Source organism: Phaenicophaeus curvirostris, chromosome 3 (genome assembly GCF_032191515.1).
Source record: "Phaenicophaeus curvirostris isolate KB17595 chromosome 3, BPBGC_Pcur_1.0, whole genome shotgun sequence".
Lineage (NCBI taxonomy): Eukaryota > Metazoa > Chordata > Aves > Cuculiformes > Cuculidae > Phaenicophaeus > Phaenicophaeus curvirostris.
In genome coordinates this window covers 66,122,981-66,145,550 of record NC_091394.1, presented here as the reverse complement: position 1 = coordinate 66,145,550, position 22,570 = coordinate 66,122,981, and the positions used below count along the sequence as shown (strand labels likewise).

General features: G+C 40.9%; 2 protein-coding genes across 2 annotated transcripts; one reads left to right on the top strand and one right to left on the bottom strand.

The window, feature by feature from the left end:
* Positions 1-2,454: 2,454 nt before the first annotated feature.
* Positions 2,455-5,848, bottom strand: TMEM70 (transmembrane protein 70). Its single transcript, XM_069854235.1, has 3 exons — positions 5,675-5,848; positions 4,194-4,305; positions 2,455-3,116 (listed from the first exon to the last, which is right to left on the bottom strand). Exons 1-3 carry the CDS (start codon positions 5,813-5,815, stop codon positions 2,668-2,670), a joined length of 702 nt encoding a protein of 233 aa, XP_069710336.1. The 5' UTR covers positions 5,816-5,848; the 3' UTR covers positions 2,455-2,667.
* A 386-nt stretch (positions 5,849-6,234) lies between these two features.
* On the top strand, positions 6,235-22,291 carry ELOC (elongin C). Its single transcript, XM_069854234.1, has 4 exons — positions 6,235-6,379; positions 16,378-16,438; positions 19,133-19,276; positions 21,858-22,291. The coding sequence occupies exons 2-4, from the start codon at positions 16,435-16,437 to the stop codon at positions 22,046-22,048; spliced, it is 339 nt and encodes a 112-aa protein (XP_069710335.1). The 5' UTR covers positions 6,235-6,379; positions 16,378-16,434; the 3' UTR covers positions 22,049-22,291.
* The last annotated feature ends 279 nt before the right edge of the window (positions 22,292-22,570 follow it).

Sequence of the window (22,570 nt, the reverse complement as noted above, 5' to 3'; positions counted from 1 at the left end):
TACCTACACCTGAAGAAACATCAGCAAATATCAGGGACAAAAACATTAGCAGGTACAATGCTCCTGCAATTAGAACTTTTTTTCACCGAGTGTATAAAACTCAAGGAAAAAAAATTAGCAGAAAATGGCAGCTCACAAAATTAATAGGACTGTGAAGGATGCAGAGCTGCTATTTAGAAATCAAAACATAATCAGGCATTGGGAATGACTTGGAAACAACGTTTTCTTTTAAACACCCCCATTACAGTTGATTCTCTTACAGTATTTGTTGGCAACAAGAGGGCCTGTTCTGGTTTATGAACGTTTCCTAGCTTAGGACACAAAGCATTTCAGTTTCTCGCAGAGAAAAGCATTTATTGCACTATGAAGCACCTGTATTATGACAGACTATTCAGAACCCAAAGTAAACCAGAAATGCACATAGAAGTCTTTTTGGATTACATTTCCGTTCCTTTATTTTGTTTCTAACCTGAAAAGCAAACTACAGTTGTTTGAATACTACTCCCTACTGCTCTCAGCAAGTTCCAGGAATCTAAACCAGTCACATAAGTGCAAGCGTGCACTATTTTTTTTTAATTATTTTTTTTTTTAACCACCACAAGCTGCACCAGGGGAGGATCAGATTGGCTATCAGAAAAAAAAAATTCACAGAAAGGGTCACTGGGCACTGGCAGAGGCTGCCCAGGTGGTTGAGTCACTGTCCCTGGAGGTATTTAAAAGATGGGTAGACGAGGTGGTCAGGGGCATGGTTTAGTGGCAGATAGGAATGGTTGGACTCAATGATCCAAGAGGTCTTTTCCAGAGTGGCAATTCTATAATTCTATCTATGCGTCAGAATGCCACCTGCTAATTTAATTTGCACTTCACTGCCAGAAGACAGACAGAAGAAACTTCCATTCTTTTTTTGAGAAACTTAACCACTGGAATAGAAATCTCTTATTACGGCTAACATCTGAATTGGCCAAATCTCAAATTTAAAATCAAGCACAAAAGGAGAAGAGTGAACACATCAGGCATAAATAGAATAGAAAGATTATTTTTAACTAGGTGTAAATCATTTCAGTGAGTACTACAACCAGGTGATCAGAATTGCTTGTTACTGGCCTCATGTCTTCAATACTATTTATGTATTTTATGCTACGTTTTTTGTTACCGAGGAGGCAATACTGACTTAATGGGGCTAGATCAGGCTTTTAGAATTATAGCTGTGCCAACACATAAAAACTGCCTCAAAAATATCTGGATGGGATGATTGGCCTTTTAGTTATGCAGCAAGTACATCAAAAGCAGTTTCAACTGTCAGAAAAACAACATTTAGAAAGACTGATGTAACTTTAAGTAGAGTGTCATCCTGTGACAGGAAACTGAAATAAGTCTTGGAAGACACTTAAGAGTTTCAAATACATTTTTCAGCTAGAACTTTGGAAACACCTCTAAAAGCAGATACAATTATTTTTTCCTTTATTTGCAGTACCAGGATGACTTAATTAGTACTAAGCATCAGATTTACTTATTACAAAGGGCACTACTAATAAAATGGATTGAGTTTTGTTTTCATTTTTGTAATCTGGTAATTTTTAATCCTCAAAATAATTTAGGCCATTCACGATTTGAAAAAAAGTATCTGTCAGTTTATGTGACAAACCTCTCCTTGGGCTAAAAACATTTAAATCCAACTTCTGCTTAGTCGGAGTGCAGAACTAACCAGTTCAATTATATAAAAAGATCTAATCCTCTTTTTACTCAAGCTAAAGGTAGCTCTTTGTACTGCTAAAAATCAAGAGGTGTTCTTTTAAAGTCACAAGATCTAAACAATACTCTACAGGAAATTCCTTTTTGCTTCCCCACCTCACAAAAACGCTGTCATGAATTCATTTTAACTACTAGCTGCTAGCATTTTCTTTAACTCAGGTCAAAGATGGCACATTTTCAATGGGATATTCACACAGCACATCTCAAGCTAACGTGCTTCCTCCTGGCCAACAAGAGAGATGCTTCTTGTTCTCTACCTCTGGGGAGAGGGTTGCTCAGAGTGGAACTCTTGCTTCAGAAACTATTCAGTTGCTGTGAGTAGCTAGAAATTAAAGCAATGCAGCCACCCTTCCTACCTTCTCTGAGGCCTGCAGGCTTCCCAGGGGCTGTAGCAGGAACTAGTAACAATACCTGTCTGCTTGCTGAAGACTCCTACTGGTTACTGATACTCTCACAAAATAAGTGAAGATCATCTCTGCTCCCTTTATACCACTAGCAGCAGTGATGAAAAAGTTCAATCTTACAACTAATCTTTAAGGCTTAAAAGAATATACTTGACAGGTAATGAGTGTTGATATTTTTTGTTTTTATAAATGGTTCCTTTTAAAATGGAGATGGTAAGACTGCCACACAGCCCATGTATTTTGCAGTTCTCTTGGAGAGATAAGAATAAAAAACAAGCAAAGAATAAACAAGCCTAAGACAGAGCAAAGCACTTTTTTTTTTTACTGTGTTTTGTGTCATTAACTCTGAAGAAACCATCACATTGTTTACAAGTTTAAAAAAATGGGGGCTTTATACATTGCAAAATGCCTTTGGGGAACTCCACCTAAGAAAGTGTAATACAACTTTACATTCTTTCACATACATAGCACTGTACCAGGAACAATGATAGTGACGCTCATGATCTTCCAATTATTTCTTTTCACCAAGCTCCTTTTCCTCCTCTAAATTAAAATAAAAGGATTTGTCATAGCCCATGAGATGGTTATAATCCCGAGGATTCTGGAAAAGCGTTGGATTAACAAGCATTGATTTTGTTTTAGCATAAAATGTTGTAAACATCTTGGTGATGTCTGGAATCTTTACATCTTTCTGATGGAAAACAGTTGCTTTTTCTGCCAAAATGGCGTTGTATGTAATGGCTGTATAAGTGTCCATTTCATCTTTGTAATACAATCGAATCACGTAGCCCTTTGTAAGGATATGCAAAGTAACTGGCGTTACAAATGTAAAAAAACCTATCAACCCATAAAAGGCAGCTTGTATGAGCAGGCTTTCAAATCCAATACCAGTTTTGAGCACGATGTAAGGCATCATGAACAGGTTAAATATGCTGGTGGAGTAAGAGAAAAACCTCACACCTAGGTAAAACAAAACAAGAAGATAGCCAAAGTTAATGTTTATGAGTGCAACTATCTCGGTAATTACACATGTTCTGCTCCTACATAGCAACAGCATTACTTTAACAGCTGAAGTTACTGGAAATCCATTTCCTTTTTTGTTTTAAACTCACAAACACAAGAAATCATTTTAAGTTCAACCCTGTCTTCTTGCCACTGTTCTGGTTTGTAACTGTTCATGTTAGGTTTATCAAAGCTAATAGCTGGCTCTACTTCTGTACTGAACTCAGCTGTTACCCATTATGCACACTATGAAGTTTTCACTTCACACACAGGAAATCGTATTCAAAAGAAATTTGACTTGACTCCAGTCATGGACAGGCATTACAGATATGGCTGGGTATATCTCTCTTCATCAACAAATGAAGCAGACGTTAAGTGTGCATTACAGAAAAATCTGCTTGACATATAATTGGTAAAACCTACATTATTCAATATTAACAAGTACTCCACAGACATTTTCCATACATCTTGAAAGACAGTAGCCAGTATTGTGGATCACCCACTGTCCCTGAGCCACCAGAAGAATCAGTCATTTAAGATGCTGTGCTAATGAAGTTAAATTATACTTCCTCCTTTAAGACGCATTTCAAAACTGTGTATCAGAAAACACTCCGTATTTTTCACCAGGTTTTTGGAACATTAACCGGTCAAGGATCAATGAAATCCCATACATTCCATCATCGCATCTACCTACTTCGGAAACATTTCAGTAATGTTTGAAAGCACAGAGAATGCAAACAGCAGTCACAGTTAGTCTTTGTTTGCTACCAGGCTGGGTAATGCACTCCAAGGGCTGCAGTAGAAACAGATGCAGGCTGAGGGGTTAACAGACAGGCACAGTACCTAGAGAGGTCCCTGCAGACCTAAGTGTAGAAGCAGAAATCAACCATCAGTACGCTTTTCTGCTGTACACAGGATCTGGGATTTTTGGCAGAATTGGAAAGGAAAACATTCTCTTTTAGAATGTTGCATTTTAAAGTTATTAACACTGTTAAATTTTTTAAAAAGCAACACAAATCACTTCAAGTTACATACCTAACACTGCCTTTGCCAAATTTCCCTTATAAACTAATCTTCCATGTTCTGGGTGGTCATGAGGGGAGGATGTGCAGAGACTGCGAACAGCCACTCCTTGAAAAGATGTAACCTGAAAGATGAGAGCAGTACATGGCCAAACAACATCAATACCAACCTACACTTCCTATGTATATATGTATATACACACAGAGAGGCATATACCTATCTATATGTATACAAATACACACATATACATGCTTATATGTATGTCTGCACATACATATACGCGCATATATATATATATACACACACACACACGGTGTTTCTCCCAACATCTAAAATTAGGGATTAAAGCTAGGTTATACTACAAAGCACACCACAAACTTCAACTAATACATTGCTTGATTGTTATAGCAGTCTTCTATGGGGATAACCCAAGCTGGCACTAAATATCTGCAACCCCACTGATGAACACTAAGCTCCCAATCCTGTTACGCGCAGCTCTGCAGGGAACTGTCGCAGCCTCTGCAGTGGGTAGATAATAGAATTATAGAATCACAGAATCATAAAGTAGTTTGAGTTTGAAGGGATCTTAAAGATCATCTAGTTCCAAACCCCCTGCCATGGACAGGGACACCTCCCACTAGATCAGGCTGCCCAAGACCCCATCCAACCTGGCCTTGAACACCCCCACGGATGGGGCAGTCATAACTTCCCTGGGTAACATATGACAGTGCCTCACTACCCTCATTGTGAAGAAGTTCCTCCTAATGCCTAGTCTAAATCTTCCCCTCTCCAATTTATAGCCATTCACCCTAGTCCTATCACTACAGGCTTTGTAAACAGTCCCTCCCCAGCTTTCCTGTAGGTCCCCTTCAGATACTCGAAGGTTGCTATGAGTTCTCCTCTGAGCCTTCCCTTCTCCAGGCTGAATAAGCTCAACTCTCTTAGCCTGTCCTCATAAGGAAGGCACTTCAGCCCTCTGATCATCTTTGTAGCCCTCCTTGGACCCATTCAAACAGCTCCATATCTTTTTACATTGAGGATTCCAGAACTTGACACAGTACTCCAGGTGAGGTCTCAAAAGAGAGGGGAAGAATCACCTCCCTCAACCTGCCGTCCACACTTCTTTTGATGCAGCCCAGGATACGGTTGACCTTCTGGGCTGCGAGCGAACATTGCTGGCTCACATCAAACTTCTCATCAACCACCACCGCCAAGTCCTTCTCTGCAGGGCAGCTCTCAATCACATCATCCCCCATCCTGTACTGAAATCGGGGATTGCAGCCACCCAGGTGCAGGACCTTGCACTTAGCCTTGTTGAACCCTCATAAGGTCCCCGTTTTACTCCCGGGTAAGCCCCGAGGGGAATCCCAGTTCCTCCCGCGGACCCGCGTTTTTCGCAAGGCGGCACCGCGCCTCCCAGGGCCGCCCCGCCCCCAGCCGCCTCCTCCTCCTCCCGGGCCGCAGGACCGGCTCCCCCCACCGCCCCACGCAACCTGCTGCGGCCCCGCGGCGGCGGGCAGCGTTGCCCGGCGGCGGCAGGCGGCCGTGGCCCCGCGGTGAGCGGCGCCCCGCAGCCAGGCGGTGGCGGTGGCGCGGCGGCAGGCGGCAGCGCGCAGCAGCAGCGGCAGCGCCATGGCGGCCCCGCGCAGCGCCGGGCCGGGGACAGCGTGGGGCAGCGTCAACCGACAGCAGCCCCCGCCGCTCCCGCGGCCCCGCGCTTTGGTTCCGCGGCGGAAAGCGTCCGGCTGCCTCCACAGCGCCCCCGCCCGGCGACGCGGCCCCGTGCGTTCCTTGGGCGCATCCCCAAGGATGCCGCTAACGTTGCGTTCCGCGGGGATGCCGGGGCGGCGGCCGCGAGGCAGAAGGCGTACGCCCGCACAGTTAGGACCCGCCTCCCGGCTTCACCAGCTCCGAGGCAGGCACCGCCACCGAGGCGACCCCGTCTCAACATCGCCCCCGCGCTGCCTCTAACATGGCCGACCGGCGCCCGACCCCGAGAACTACGCGCCCCAGCATGCACCGCGCCCCGCAGCACGTCATGCTCGGAGCCGGCTGTCGCGCGCTTGGCATGAGCGAGGTACGGAGGGGCGCTCTCCCCGGGCCGGAAGTGCCCTCTGACCTAGGCGGAAGTGCTTGTGAGGCAGCTGTCCCGACACCGCGGGGCCCTGTGAGCGGGGCGGAGGGAGCGGTGGTGACGAGTGAGTGGCCGCGGGGGTGGGCTCCGCCGGGCGGGGAGGCTCGCCGCCAGCTGGAGGGGGAGGTGGAGAGCAGAAAAAGGGGAAAGGAGAGCCGCCGGGCCGGAGGGGAAGGGGCCTCACCCTCCGATCCCGTAGGCGGGCGGGGGTGGCTGGACGGGGGCTGGGCCGCGGGGGCTCGGAGGGGTCAGGGAGCGTGGGGAGCCGCTCGGAGGAGGGCGTTGGAGGCGTGTGGTGCCAGTCCGAAGTTCCCCCGCCGGGCCGCTGGCGAAGGGCGCGTCTCTGTCCGCTGCTGCGGGAGCGGAGCGTCCCCCCGAGAGCCGGCCCTGTTGGCAAAGGGGTTTTCCAGACGGGCGCTGTCATTAAATGTCGCCCTTGAACTTTTTCTGCCACAAATTACGCCCACTGTCTTCCCACGCCAGGCCCTAGAGAGAAGTGAAAAACTTAGGCTGCAAGAATTTAGGATGCACCCCCAGGGGTTGTTACACCAAGGTGAGAAGTGTCGGTCTGAGTGTGTTAGTTGTAATGGTTGGCGAATATAAGCAAAGCAAGTTTTATGGGAAAGGGTGATACACTTGAAGGCAGTAAGAAAAAACAGCTTTTGAGTAGCCTGTGTTCCCCAGAGAGAGGTTCTGCTTCAGTATAAGAGAATCCAAGCACTGGTAAGTTATTGATGGGTTCAGATACATATATGAAAAGGAAAAGGGATGGTGCTAGCAATTAACTTTGAGGGCCAGTTTAATCTTGCCCTGTGTGATACTACGTGCAGGAATTTTATTGAAGATGTTTCATGCTGTAGTTTGTGAGTTAAGCCTTGCACTGTAAGGAGACTTAGTCATAGGCTGTTTGTTTACTTCAGTTTGCTGAAGATCACGTGCAGAAGTTCAGTTTGGAAGCAAGCCAGAAAAACATAGATAAGCAGGTCAGAGACCTTTAGGATAAGAACCACTTTGTGCTCTTATTTCTGGATAATCCCTCACATGCTCCGAATTCATCCTTTTGCTCTACTTAAAGACAAAAAAAATATTCTAGAGAGGGAATTAATATATATTAACTGAAGAATTACTTAGAAAGTGAATAAGTGTTACTTAGTTTTTCTATAATACATTGACTATCATCTTCACCCACGTAGTCTACACCTTATATCTTGAGATCAGCCTTTAACTGTGCTTCAGTTCTGCCAATAAAATTTTTGCTAACATTTCCCATTAACATTGGGAGCTTTAAAATAATCTCTAGATACTTTCAGCACTTCATATTTTTCATATTGTATCAGAGGAAAATAATTTGAGGGGTTTTGTCCTAGAATGGGCAATGAACAAGTTTGGATAGTTTCATGGGGTCTTAATATGAACACTTAACATTGGTACAGTGAGGAGATCCAGCAGCTTCTCTCAGGTACCTTCTTCTGCTTCCAAATCTCATATATATTTCTGTGGTATGTTTGTGTTCATGATTCTGTCCCTTCTGTTTTGTATCAGGATAAATTAATATCTTTTGAAAGTATACTCAGCTTCAGATGTTTTACTGTGTTTTTGTGGTTTGTGGTGTGTATTAGAAGAAACCCTAAAGTTTTGTTGTAAAAGCATGAGTTTTGTTCAGATTAAAATAAAGGAATTTCAATATATTTTGACAAGTTCTCTTGCACCTAGAAAGGTTCTGAATTAACATTATGGACGTAGTTTGCATAGCAATAATTTTTGATGAATGTTTGTAACAAGAGGGCAGAAATGCATGCCTTATAAAGTTTTGTAGTATGCTAGCACCTTTTTCAAACAAACCAAAACAACTATCTTAGGAGTTACTGAAAAGGAAAGTTTCCTTAGATAGAAAAAGAACATCTTATATGAGGTCTTTGATACTCCATGCATAGTATCCTACCTCATCTCCTGCTTATCTTAACTAGCATTCACCTGCAGTAAACCATCCTGTCACACAGTAGTTTGCCCCCAAATGTTTGAATTTTAGTACCTTTGGCTATGCAATAGTGAATCACGTGATTTGGAATTAATGTCATACCAGTTTTCCCTTGTGTTTTTTCTAAATATGCTTTAATCCTTATTTACACTAATGGTGTTTTGGGTGTCCTAAACAATGAGTACTAAACTGAAGAGAGGTATTTTTAAGCTAGTGTATAGGATCAAGAATAGGCATAAGATTTAGGATTAAGCCGTAGGAGGCCACTAGTTTAGCGCACATCAGGTTTTGTTTACTCGTGAACTCTTACTAATAACACCCAGAAGATGTCACATTTGGCTTCTGCACTAACCTAGGAATTGTGAAGGTCATTTGTGTTATTTGCCCTATATTTTTCAAAAATTGATATCATAGAATACAGAAACATCACCACTTGAAGCATACAAAAGCTGTGTGTGCATTGCACCACTAAGGAGTTGGAAGCCATTTGAGTTTGTGTAGGCCAGAATCTGAGCTTTTAAAGAGTTTTCTGTGGGATCAAAGAATCTGAATGCTTGAAATATTTGCATAGATTTAATTTTCTCGTGCTAACCAGAATAAAGCAATGGGTCTCTGGAATCTGTGCAGTGGTTGCATGTGTTCAATTAAATTAGCGTATGTCCTGCTATTGCAGTTTTGTTGACATAGATGTTACTCTGAAATTTCTGGGAAGCTTGTGAGATGAGCACATAATTTTGGGAGTGACATAGACATGCTACAATGTTTTTCTTGGATTTGATGCTCAAGAGAAGCAGGAGAGAGAAGGAACTAAACTCACTGCATCATAGTTATTTCTCAGAGTTTTAAGGAGAACAAGATGTTTAAGTATGCTGACAAGAATGCTTGCCTTGTGTAGGTTAATTACCACAGTTTATGATACTTTACTATATTGTACCTCACATGTGTAAACATTCTGGAATCTTAGGAAATTTTCCAATTTTCAGTTCTCTAATATCTAATGAGAATTTTGTTTTCTGTAGGAAGAGCTTCCTTTTTAGATCAGTAGGAAAGTTTCTGTGACAAATACAGTGGGTTTAGTTGTATTCTCATTGACTAAAAAGTGGCATATCCTTTTTCTTTAATTTTAACAAATGCAGTCTTAAGAAATTCTTCTAATGAGAACAGTAATACCCAGTGTGGGTCCTTTTTTGAGATTAAAGGCAGGAAGCTGAGCTACTGAATTAGTAATGCCACATAATCATCTTGAAGGGGAAATGGAATTATGAATGTACTTGTACAAAAATTAGTGGTTCTTTGAAGAGTCTCAAATAGTCAGGTCAGAAATATGTAATAAAAAAGTCAAATGTTTGAGTGTTCAGAAAACTTCAGATGTTCTCTTCCCTGCTGCTGTGTTGATGTTGTCTAGGTGAAGTCACACACAGGCAACTGTAAAACTATAATAGCTCAAATGTATGTAGTTACCAGGCATCTTCAGAAATCTCACCAATTCTCTTCCCTCATGTCATCTTGGCAAATGTCATTTGTATTGTTTTCATTGTACAGAAGGAAAATACGTTTACATGTTATTGCAATAAGTAGTATATTGCAAAATACACTGTAAGAAAAGAATTTCTGCTGAGAGAATATAACCAAGTCACTTGACTTTCCTCTTTCTAACCTATTATTTAATACTTAAGGGCATGCAGTTGTCAATCTAAAAAGAAATAATTTTTTGCAGAAGATTGCTCTCCACATTCCTTGTACTATAGGCACAAGTGATAACATGTATTGGCAGGGATTTTTGCATCCTTCATCTGTCCTAGTTTTTTTTTTTTTTTCTATATGCATTCTTTTCCTCGTTTTGCAGGATGTTAAATAACAAATCAAGATTTCTATCAAAAATAAATAAATCCAATATTGCATATTTTCTGTGGCAATTTTTCAGTGTATTTCTTCTGCTGTTCCTACTTATTTTCCTGTAACTTATGAACTAATAAGCTAGTTAACTGATAGAACAGGCTGTGGCTTCCACAAGATTATGTTAATACTGTTTTGGATAACCTGAGTGTTGATATTGGGAAGAAGATGTTTTTCACAAAATAATAATTTTGAACTGCAGTGTTTTCTGTCTTCATAAAGTGTCATGACCCACTGGACACTTCTTGATCCAGAAGAGGAACCAATTGATGTTAATGGATTGTTATTGTTTTTTAGTTTTTTTCGGTTTCTTGTTTTTCTTCTTTCATCTTTTGTTGCATTGACTCTGTGATTTTTCTGTACGCTCTGCTGTCCATATTTCTTCAGGAGTAAATCTGTACTCTTAATAGGAATCACAGTTCTCTTTTTAGAGTGGATTTCTTTTTTAATGACACGTTGTTATATCAGAATAGAAATGAGGTTGAAACCAACTTGTATCACTTGCTTGCATATGTGCGTATCATATAATGTGCAACCATCTTCATATTTCCCTCTCTCTGTTGCAAAGAAATTCTTGGTCTGTGTTTGGTTCTTCACCCTCCACTTTTTGTTTTAACCCCTACAGAGCTGTGTCAGTTTATATGTGATCACAGAATGACTGTACTCCCAGTAACAATTCCTGACAAAAAAAGAAGCTTCTATCAGTCCTGATGTGCAGGAGTCTTGTATTTTGTATGAGTTCCTTTCATGTGGTTTCTCATATGCTGTTTCTCAAGACCAGTCACTTGTATCTTTGATACTCTGTTCCTTTTGTTGCAGTGCTTTCCACTTCTATTTCTTCTAAATCTGCCTATGCTTTTCTAGCAGCATAAAAATTGATAGTTTTTGAAGGAACAAGTAGTTCTTCTCTAGTCCAGTTATTCCATGCTTGGAACAGTATTCTTGTTGAAAGTTTCTTTCTCGTTCTAAGATTGCCCTCTTATTGCATTTATTTAACCTCAGGTGATGTATTGAGTCCAGATTGCATCTTGTTTGAGTTACTTTTTCAAAGGAAATCACTGATACATATTATAGGTATTGAATGACTCTAGCATATACTAAAAATGCTAACGCTTACTGCATTTTTATTCTGTTTTCCTTCTTAATACAATTGAATTCAGACCACTGAGACTGATTTTTTACTTTTTCTTTTGAGTGTTGACTACTTTCTTTTTCTCTCTCTAATCATATGATAGTACATTTCATTTGACTTTATTAAAATGTTCATTGCCATTTTTTGGGACAGCTGTAATATTCTGATGTAGACATGTTTTTCAGTTCCACAAATTCAATATATTGACCTCTTCAAGTTATGCGTTTACCTTGGAAGTTGTTAATAGATTTGTATTCGCACTAACTAGCTTGTCTTTATTCCTGTATTTAGTGGCATTATTTGTATTGGAAACCAAGGCACATTTTATCATCACCAATACCTCCAAAAATGGTATCACTTCTTCTGTGTTTTATTTAATTATTATTATTTATAAATCATAAACAGTTTCACTACTCTTTGGGAATGCAGAGAAGGGTTCTGTGGCTAGAGAAAGAGGTAGCACAAGTGATCCTCTTCTGTGAAATTAAAGTGATCATGTAAGATATCCCTTCAGTTCCTGAGCAACAGGTATTCTCCAATAAGATGCTTGATTTCCATTTATAAAAGCCCTATTTGAAACAGGGTGGAACATCCTATCTGTTTCCAACAACTGTTCCAGCACTGGAATGTAATTTCCTTGGATGAGTTCCTGGCATTGTTGAAAATGGCAAAGGCATCGAATGCTTGATATTAAGATGTTTCTGTGATACACAAATTAAGTATAAAAAAGCATTCTTGAATGTGTCTTGTATTCAGGAACTACTCACCTGCTGTGCAGGTAAAAATGTTCCTTATACCATTAGGGAAGGAAAATATTTTAAGATGTAACACATGAGCCAGCAGTGTGCCCAGGTGGCCAAGAAGGCCAATGGCATCTTGGCTTGTATCAGAAATGGTGTGACCGGCAGGTCCAGGGAGGTTATTCTGCCTCTGTACTCGGCACTGGTGAGACCACACCTCAAATTCTCTGTTCAGTTCTGGGCCCCTCACCACAAGAAGGATGTTGAGGCTCTGGAGCAAGTCCAGAGAAGAGCAACAAAGCTGGTGAAGGGGCTGGAGAGCAGGTCTTACGAGGAGCGGATGAGGGAACTGGGGTTGTTTATCCTAGAGAAGAGAAGGCTGAGGGGAGACCTTATTACTCTCTACAACTACCCAAAAGGAGGTTGTAGAGAGGAGGGTGCTGGCCTCTTCTCCCACGTGAGAGGTGACAGGACAAGAGGGAATGGCCTCAAGCTCCGCCAGGGGAGGTTCAGGCTGGACGTTAGGAAAACATTTTTCACAGAAAGGGCACTGGCAGAGGCTGCCCAGGGAGGTGGTTGAGTCGCCATCTCTGTGGAGGTATTTAAGAGATGGGTGGATGAGATGCTGAGGGGCATGTTTTAGTGGCAGATAGGAGTGGTTAGACTCAATGATCCGGTGGGTCTTTTCCAACCTAGTGGTTCTGTGATTCTGTATTTCTGTAAAGTCAGGACAATTTTCAAAGGCAACAGCAATGAAAGTGGAGGATGCTTTTTGCTCAGTTCTCCATGGACGACTTAAAACTATTGGTTATGCATGTGTAGTGGCTTCTTGTGAAATCTTCAGGAAACATTCAGGCTATGTCGTATTTGTAGTTATGAAAAACATAAGATGGAACAAAAATCAGCACCAATGTGCTGTTGAGATGTGAAGCTATTTGCAATAGGAAAAAGCTGCATCTTCTGAAGAGATGCAGAAATCTCTTTAAAACTTCCTCCAAATCTTGCAGCTCCCTCCTCAATTTGCTTAAATTTTTCGCTAAGCTTTTACAAGAAATCTAGGAGGAAGGGGGTGGGGGGGAGTGGTCTCTATTCTATTTTTCCACACCTCCTGCTCTGGAGTTCTTCTCTGTAATGAGTAGCTGCAGTTTTGGCTACTGTGGTGAAAAGCTACAGAATGTTTCTATTAAAATGAATTTATAGAGAGTATTTCTATAAATATATTAGCAACAAAAGGAGGGCTAAGGAGAATCTTCGGCTTTTATTGGATGCTCTGGTAAACAGTGATGAAGGATGAGGAAAAGGCTGAGATACCTAATGCCTTCTATGCCTCAGTCTTTAATGGTTGTTCTTAGGATACCCAACCCCCTGAGCTGGAAGACAAGGATCAGGAACAGAATGGAGCCCTCAAAATCCAAGAGGAAATGGTTAGAGACTTGCTACTCCACCTGACACACACAAGTCTATGATGTCAGATGAGATCCACCTGAGGGTACTGAAGGAACTGTAAGAAGTGCTCACCAAGCTACTTTTAATCAATTATTAGCAGTCCTGGCTAACCAGGGAGGTCCCAGTTGATGGGAGATTAGAGAATGTGATGCCCATCTATCTACAAAAGGGGACAGAGTGGAGGATCCAGACAACTACAGGCCTGTCAGTCTGATCCCAGTGATGGGGAAGGTCATGAAACATACCACCTTGAGTGCCATCACCTGACACGCACAGGATATCCAGGGGATTAGGCCCAGTCAGGATGAGTTTAGGAAAGCAGGTGCTGCCTGACTAACCTGATCTCGTGTTATAAGGTGATCCACTTGGTGGATGAGTGAAAGCCTGTAGGTAGCGTCTACCTAGACTTTAACAAAGTTTTTTACACTGTTTCTCACAGCAGCTAGTTTGTTTCTTGTCTTTATCAATGATCTGGATGAGGGGATTGAGTGCACCCTCAGTAAATTTGCAGACAGTGCCAAGTTGTGCAGTGTTGCTCTACTTGAGGGTAGGAAGGCTCTACAGGGGAATCTGGACAGGCTGGATCGATTGACACAGGTCAATTATATGAGGTTCAACAAGGCTAAGTGTCAGGTCCTACACTTGGGTCACAACAACCACATGCAATGGTACAGGCTTAGGGAAGAGTGTCTGGAAAGCTGCTCAGCAGAAAAGGACCAGCTAAACATGAACCAGCAGTGTGCCCAGGTAGCCAAGAAAGTCAACAGCATTCTAACTTGTTTCAGAAATAATGTGGCCAGCAGGACTAGGGAAGTGATTGTGCCCCTGTACTTGGTGCTGTTGAGGCCACAAGTTGAATACTATGTTCATTTTTGGGCCCATGTCTACAAGAAGGACATTATGCTGCTGGTATGTGTGCAAAGAAGGCAACGAAGCTGGTGAAGGGTCTGGAGCACAAGCGTGATGAGGACTGTCTGTGAAGGAACTGGGGTGGTTAGCCTGGAGAAAAGGAGGCTGAGGGGAGACCTTATTGCTCTGTAGTAACATCGGTGTCTCTTCAGCTAAATAAGGTGAGTGTCTCTTCTGCTAAGTAGTGAGTGATAGGACAAGATGAAATGGCCTCAAATTGTGCCGGGAAGGTCTAGACTGGAATTAGGAAATACTGCTTCACCAGAAGGGTTGTCAAGTGTTGGAAGAGGCTGCCCAGGGAAGTGGTTGAGTCACCATTCCTGGAGGTATTTAAAAGACATGTAGATGTGGTGCTTAGGAACATGGCTTAGTGGTGGACTTGGCAATGTTAAGTTGAAGATTGGATTTGATGATTTTAAAGGTGTTTTCCAAAGTAAAGGATTCTTTGTTTCTGTGTCTGCTGTTTATCTTGCTCATTGCTTTTCAAAGCAACAACAGTGACTGTCAGAATTCTAAACAGTCTCTGTGCTGCCTCTGACTGACCCTGGATATTGTCTGGGAAACCACCTAGAATCACTTGTGCTGTTTCCTGAACCTGTGGACACACAGCACATCATTGATTTGTACTGGGTTAATGTTTACAGAGAAGCTGTTGACATGAAAGGAATTTTAGGAGAGTGGGTGGGTGGGTGGAATTTTTTTCCAAAGTTTTCTTTTCCACATTAGAGATGCGGTTCAGTATAAAGGAATACGTGTTGTATTTGAACATATCTAGTATATGTTTTGCAAATAAGTGCTTCCATTTCTCCAACTCTTTGGATTCGTTTACTTGGCAAAATATGTATACCACAAGCTGCACCTCAACTTGCAGGCTATGGAAGCTCCTGGTTAACTTGCCATGTGAATACCTGTGTTAAATGTGTGAAGTAGCTGATACAGCCACCAACAGTCACCCTGATAAGGAACTGCCAGTCTCCAGGGAAGTACAGGTTGGAGGGCAGGTATTTAGTACACACTGCTTAGATTGATTCCTGAGCCTTCTTTTCTCCGGGCTGAACAATCCCAGCTCTCTCTGCCTCTCCTTGTATGACAGGTGCTGCTATCCATCGGTCATCTTTGTGGCGCTTTGCCAGACTCAGTTCAGTCTGGCATATTCTGGGGAGCCCAGAGCTGGATGCAGCACTCCAGATGTGTCCCTCTAGAGCTGAGTGAAGCAGCGGGATCACATTTCTCAGCCTGCTGGCAACACTTCTCCTAATACAGCCCAGGGTGCTGTTGGCTGCCTTTGCTTTGAGGGCACATATCTGGCTCCTGTTCGACTTGGTGTCCACCAGCAACCCCAAGTCACTTTCTGCAAAGCTGCCTTCCAACTAGTCAGCCCCCATCCAGTACTGGTGCCCGCAGTAATTTTTCCCAAGATTCGGGTGTTTGCATTTCCCTTTGATGAACTTGATAGATTTCCTGTTGGCCCAGCTGTTGAGGTCCCTCTGGATGGCAGGACGACCGTTCCTCTGTTAACAGCAGACAGAACTGCTCTCTGACTTCTTTTTTTTTTTTTTTTTATTTTCTCCCTGTGGACATGCTGTTCAGTCTCTTAAATTAAGCAAGTCTCTTAACTTGCTTTCTTTACCTCACCATTGCATGGATTGTTTCCGTAGTTATAAAAGTCATAAGGCTCTTGAAATTACTCTGGATTTATTGTCAAAAAAGCATAAGGAATCAACTATTTTACCGAGTAAGGTAAAATTTAGATATTCTGGAACACGATAGGGATCTGTGGGCGGCATAGATAAGTTTGAAAACATAATGTTTTCAAAACATAATGATGATCAACATTGCATGCTGTGTATCATCATATTCTTTTCTGAAGAGTGTTTGTGATAATATAAAAGCTGATTACGAAAGCTGACTTAAGAAATTGTACTGCTGACTGAAAATATCACCACTTGTGCTTTTTTCAGACGCTCCTATTGCAACAGCTGCTCTTGAAAAGAAACAATTTTTTTAATTAGAAGAGAATGGGTAAGTTCGTCATCATAGACATTTTCTTTTGTTTCCTATAATGTAAAGCATTTTCTCTCTTACAACCCACCTCCTCTACCAATGTAAGACGTCAAATATTGATCTTGTCCTTGTTTTTCTTGTAGAAGTTAATGGAACTTCCTACAAATGTGTTTTAGGAGGATTTTCTCCAAGTTGATTTGTTGAAAGATTTGTTCAGAGCGCATCTATCTAACAATAAATTTAACTTGTTTAATATGCATAGTGCTGAAAATGCATATGCTAAACCAGGATGTTTTTAGCCTTTTATAGCACTAAACTGTTAGATAGTTGACAACAAAATTTCACTAACTTCTGTTTAAAATTTTTGTTTCTTCGTTAACTCCTGGCTAAGAGATCATAATAAGGACTGACTTTTCCTGATACATATATATGTGTGTGTGTGATGTCTGAAGCTTGAAAATGACTGATCTATGAAACATGATTGGACAGAATCTGTATTTTTCTACGCTTTTTCTGAATATATTTTAGCATCTTTGGCACTGGCAGTACTTCACTAAAATTGGCCACAACTACATTGTAATTCAGTTTTAACTTCAAATTCACAAAGCAGATTGACTGGGGGGAAGTTATCTTTGCTCTAACACTAGATACAATGCGAGGTACTTATTCTAATATAATTAATGAAATTTCTGTTCTTTGTTTCGTTGGAGAAATAACGTCAACAAATGTCAAGTTTGTACTCTATATATAACTTATCTGATGTACTTCTGCGTACAGTTATGAAATACTAGCACTATATTACTTTTGCGGGAGGGTACAGATCTATTCTGTTATGTGCACTGCCATATTTGAGGATTTTTTTTAAATGAAATTCCAATACTTGCTATATTAGTCCCTTAGGAAATACAGTATTGCAAAGAAGGCTTTATATTTACAGTTTGAGTAAGATAGGAATTGTATGTTTAGTGCTATTTTTTTCAAAAATATGTTAATATTACTGCACCCTTTATTACTTGAGAGTTTACAGGAATATCTGAAGACCACTTACAGAGAGAGTGTCCTTAACGTGGTGGTGTCCTATAATGCTGAGCACTATACAGCCACAAAGTTGTCTGGTTCCTATGCATAGAGGATGCTACCTAAATAGACAAGTCAGATGCAAGATGTGGAAACTGTTAAGACTGCACAGAGTGCACAGTGCAGTGATGGTAACAATAAAGTTGTTTTTTCAATTTTTTAAGGTAGCACTGTAAGGAGGGAATAAATGAATGAACAAAAAGGAATGAGAGATAAGGGCTTCTAGAGAAATGTCACAGTTTAGCCCCTGCCCAGCCAATTTCAGCTATTACTGAGAAGTTGGGCTCCCAATTCCTTCCCTCCCACCCTCAGGAAAAGGGGAAAGGAAAATGAGAGGAAAAAGACTTGCATGTTGGAAATTAAAACTACAGCTTTAATGAAATAATTAATAATAATAGATAGTAGATTATAGATAATAGAATATATACAAACATCTGACATCACACCCCCACTCCTCAATGACTATACATCACCATAAATACTGCAGAGCAGACAGGAGAGAATGGGTCTGTGGCTAGAAGGGAACTCAAGTACTCAATACTAACTGGATTTAGGCATCCACAGGTCTGTGGTTAGGGGCAAACAGACAGATGAAGACTTTGGCCATCACAGAAGAGCAGAGACACCCTCGTGATCTCTCAGTTTTATACTGAGTATCGTGTATGTGAAGATGGAATACTCTGTTGGTCAGTTTGGGGTCACCTGTCCTGTCTGCTTCTCCCTGCACGTGCAGCCTTTTATTGTGCCGGTTCAAGGAGGGCCTTCGTTACTGTAGGAATAAGTATAAGCATTGGCCTTCCTGAATACCAGTGCCCTGGGTTATCACTTCTAGAGAGAAACTGTCTGAGAAAACATGCAGTTAGCTTTCAGAAAATGAAGTTACTTAGAATTAGAATTGGAAAACTGGCTCTAATTTAGCTCAAACCACAAGAAACAGAGTAGAAGGTGGGTATATGGTGAGACAGAAGGGAGGAGGGAAAAAGAAAAAGCACAGTCAAAACTGCTTTGGGGAGAATTTTCAGATTTCCTTGAGTTTAGTGCTTTTGCACATTCCATGCTTTCCAGTAAAGGTCTGGATGTGCAGTAACGCTGTGTGGTTCTGGATCTGGCGGGGCAATGGGGTAGGATGAATCTTACTTCATGCAGTTTCTTCAGTGTAGGAATATTGACTCCTTTTCTTACTTGTGATTCAAAAAGCACCTTTCTTCTTGCAGTCCATATTTTTAAATATTAGATATGTATTTAAGTAACTTTTAGTAAGTACTAATATGAAAAACATGACAGTAGACTCATGGAGGGAAGCAGTAGTATGTTCAGCTCACTTGAGAATATCTAAAGGAAAATTTCTTCCCTGCATGGATTTTGGAAATCATGTCAGAATTTGGTGATGGAGAAATGAGAGAGGACTGTTGTTAATAAAAGAACCTACTTTTGCAAAAATTCTTACTTTAAAACAGATTGCTAAACGCTTCAGAGAAGTTGTCTTCAGATACACAAAATTATTCTGTTCTTATATCTGGTTTTATTGAGTTCTTGGGTCTGCAAACATGATCATAGAAAAGGCTGCAGCTTGCATTCATAGTCATGTGAATCAGTCTTTGTGTTCTGAAACTGTTAATCTGTTTTCTATTATAGATGGAGAAGAGAAAACATATGGTGGGTGTGAGGGCCCAGATGCTATGTATGTGAAGTTAATATCCTCTGATGGCCATGAGTTCATTGTAAAAAGAGAGCATGCATTAACATCAGGAACAATAAAAGCTATGTTGAGTGGACCAGGTAAGAAGAAACTATTTTAGTACCTTCACATCCTTTGTTTTCACTTTTGGACAGTTTGAATTTTTATCATGCAGTGAGTGAAAGTTGGAATAAATTATATCTTTCCCTGATCCTGACTAGTTCCTGTTTCCAGTGGAATGGTCTGATCTCTGTAGGGTATTGTGCTACCATGATTGGACTCTGCCTGTTTTTGGACAGGTGGTGATCTTATGGTGTGATTACTAATAGTTTCCCATGGTATGAAAAGTTGAGGGTATTAAATTAAAGATGTAGCTGTCAAGTCCAAAACAAACAAGGGTTGGTAGTTCATTGCCATCTCTGGTGAAACTTTTGAAATTCTGTACTGGGTCTGACTGGTATGGAGTTAATTTTCTTCACAGAAGTTCATATGGTTCTGTGTTTTAGATTTGTGACCGAAACAATGCGGACAACACACCAGTATTTTAACAATTGCTGTGTTTGCACAGTGTCCACGTCTTCTCTGTTTCCCACTCTTCCCACACCCAGTGAACAGACGGAGGGTGGTGCAAAAGAATGGGAGGGAACACAACCAGACAGATGACCCAAACTAACCAAAGCGATATTGCATGTCATATGACGTCATGCTCAGAAATAAAAAGGGAGAGAAGGGGATTAGGGAGGTTAACCATCTTTTGCCTGGGAACTGCCTAGACATCAATCTACCCACTGGAGGTGGTGAGTCGTTATCTTTGCATCAGTTGTTTTGTTTCTCTTCTTCCATTTGTCTTTTGCTTATTAAAAAAAATATTTCCACCCATGAATTTTCTTGCTTTTACTCTTCCTTTCTTCTTCCCTTGTTCACTGTAGGGAGGAGTGAGCAAGTGGCTGAGTGGTGCTTAGCTGCCTCTTGAGGTTTAGGTCCAACCTGTTCAGAAGACCCTGTGACAAGGAGTTCCTTAGCTTAATGACAAAAGTTAGACTAAGTTGGGGGGCGGAGAGGTGTAGATAAAGTTACAGAAGGGAAGGACCTCATGTGTTACTGAGAATGTGAGACTATCTCTGGTTTAAGAATTGTCTGAACTAATTTTTGAAGACCAAAAGGGTTGAGGATAGAACAGGGAGAAGTTAACGCGTGTGGTTTACCTCTTCTCTACCCTCATCCTGTACCAGTGCCTTTGGCCTCGAGTGGTGGGCAGTAGGCTATGTGGAGCTCTGGTCTGATTCTGGCAAGCGTTGTTACAGAATAAATCTATTTCCTTAATATACTTTCAAATTACTTATTCACAGTTGGGCAAGTGGAGCAATTGAAATTCTCAGTTTAATGTTTTGCTAAATGTCATTGTTATGGTTGTATTTGAAATTGAGTAGCAGGTCTGTTGTGTCTGATCCACTCCATGTCAACCTCCCAGACATGTAAGACAAAGAGTAGTTAACAGATCCACTGTGAAGTCTCTTGGCAATGTGAATAAATAAAAGGCAAAGTAGCCTCCTTAGAGGGCGAGAAAACTGACTGTAAAGAAGTCGGCATTCAAGAATATTTTGTATAAAAAATAACGAGTTCACAAGGAAAAATATTTTTCCTGTCTATTTCAGTAGGTCATAATTTCACATAATGTGTGAGTGCTCTCTGTTTCAGTACTGTGACGTTGGCAGTATGCTAGAATTTAAACTGGATCGGCCTAAGTGCATGCAGAAATATCTACACAAATGTGTATACACCTTAGTAAGTAGCTCTGCTTTGTAGTTAGAAGGGGATCCCTAGAGAAATAGTGGCAACCAAATATTGCTAGGTCTCCCATAAATATGAAGAACGTTAGTGTTTTTTCTGTTGTCTTTTAGCTTAATGACATAAAAGCCCACAGACATGAGGAAAAGAGAGACAGAGATAAGAGTCGAAAGACTGTGGGACTAAACACTTCATGTAACCCAAGTTTCATGCTTACAAGTGCTGTAGAAAGCTAAGTTCAAATATACTTTGACATTTGAGCTTTGGATAAATTCTTCAGTATCTAATAGGGCTAAACTCATACTGTATGTAACCTTTCCTCCAGTATGAGCATTTCACCGTCCTTCCTGCCTGCTTGTTTTCACAGCTGATCAGGTTAATGCATCTTTGAGGTTTCAACTCTGTCAAATCTGCCTGAAACTGACAGAGAAATTCAAAGCTAGTGGGAGCACAGAAGGGACTCTTGATAAATGTCCATATGTGGATACAGAAATACCTATAAACTGTTTTTTCCTGGGTAAAACACCTAGAAATTTGGATTGAAATCTCTTTTTTAAATGTTGTTACTGTGACCTTTAATGCTGAGCACAGTACAATTTTACAGCACCTATCAAACAAGCATCAGAATTAAACCTAAAATTCTGGTGTAGTTGTTCATAATGTTGTTAACAGGCTGCAGCCAAAATAAACATTTTTTAGTGGAGATGATATTAATGTTCTTGAGGGTTGTGAATGTGGCTCATTCTGCTTTACACTGAAGACTCTTATACCCAAGAATACAGGACTTCTGCAAGTCTAATTAGAATGTGTTGTATTAGTGTGGTAAAGCATTTAATTTTGCAGTGAATTGAGATTCTGATTTTTGCTTGATGTTTTGTTTTTATTTTTCTACAGGACAGTTTGCAGAAAATGAAACAAATGAGGTGAATTTTAGAGAGATCCCATCCCACGTCCTATCCAAAGTATGCATGTATTTCACCTACAAGGTCCGCTATACTAACAGCTCTACGGAGATTCCTGAATTCCCAATTGCACCCGAAATTGCACTGGAACTTCTGATGGCTGCAAACTTCTTAGATTGTTAAATAAAATAAATTATAATAAAAAATGTAAAACTTTTTTCAGTATTTAATACATGTAGTTCAGTTAGTAACTTTTTTTCAGATAGCATGTTGCGTGTGTGCTGTTGAGAACTGTAAAGTTCACTGCAGAGGCAATTGCCTTCAGTCCTTTTGCATATAGCAATCATTCAGTTGAAGTTTGTTTTGCTGCTTACACAAATAAGGACCTTTTCACGAACTGAGACAAATAAACAAGTATGCCAATTAGTAGATGGCTATGCCTTATCCTTTAGGTGTGGTAGAAATTTCTTTTAATACAATGACCATAGAAAATAATGGAGTTTAGTCTAATACTCTCTAAAAGGTAATTATAGTTGAATACAAGTAGCTATTTAGGGTTTCTAACTCTCTCTTATTGTTAAAGTTTCTAAACATCTGAACTTAATCTCCTTTGTAAGATAGCTGTCCTTTAACATAGTTATAGTAATTAGATTAGAAATGCCCTCCCTGAAGTTTGTAAACTGACAGTGATATTCCATTTAGGTT

Bases quoted from the DNA above. Each gene is read 5' to 3' on its own strand.
- TMEM70 (XM_069854235.1), bottom strand. From the start codon at position 5,815: ATGGCGCTGCCGCTGCTGCTGCGCGCTGCCGCCTGCCGCCGCGCCACC. The intron at 4,306-5,674 runs GTTGCGTGGGGC...CTCATCTTTCAG, and splicing joins CCGCCGCGGGGCCGCAGCAG to GTTACATCTTTTCAAGGAGT. The intron at 3,117-4,193 runs GTATGTAACTTG...TGTTTTACCTAG, and splicing joins TTTGGCAAAGGCAGTGTTAG to GTGTGAGGTTTTTCTCTTAC.
- ELOC (XM_069854234.1), top strand. The intron at 19,277-21,857 runs GTAAGAAGAAAC...ATTTTTCTACAG, and splicing joins AGCTATGTTGAGTGGACCAG to GACAGTTTGCAGAAAATGAA.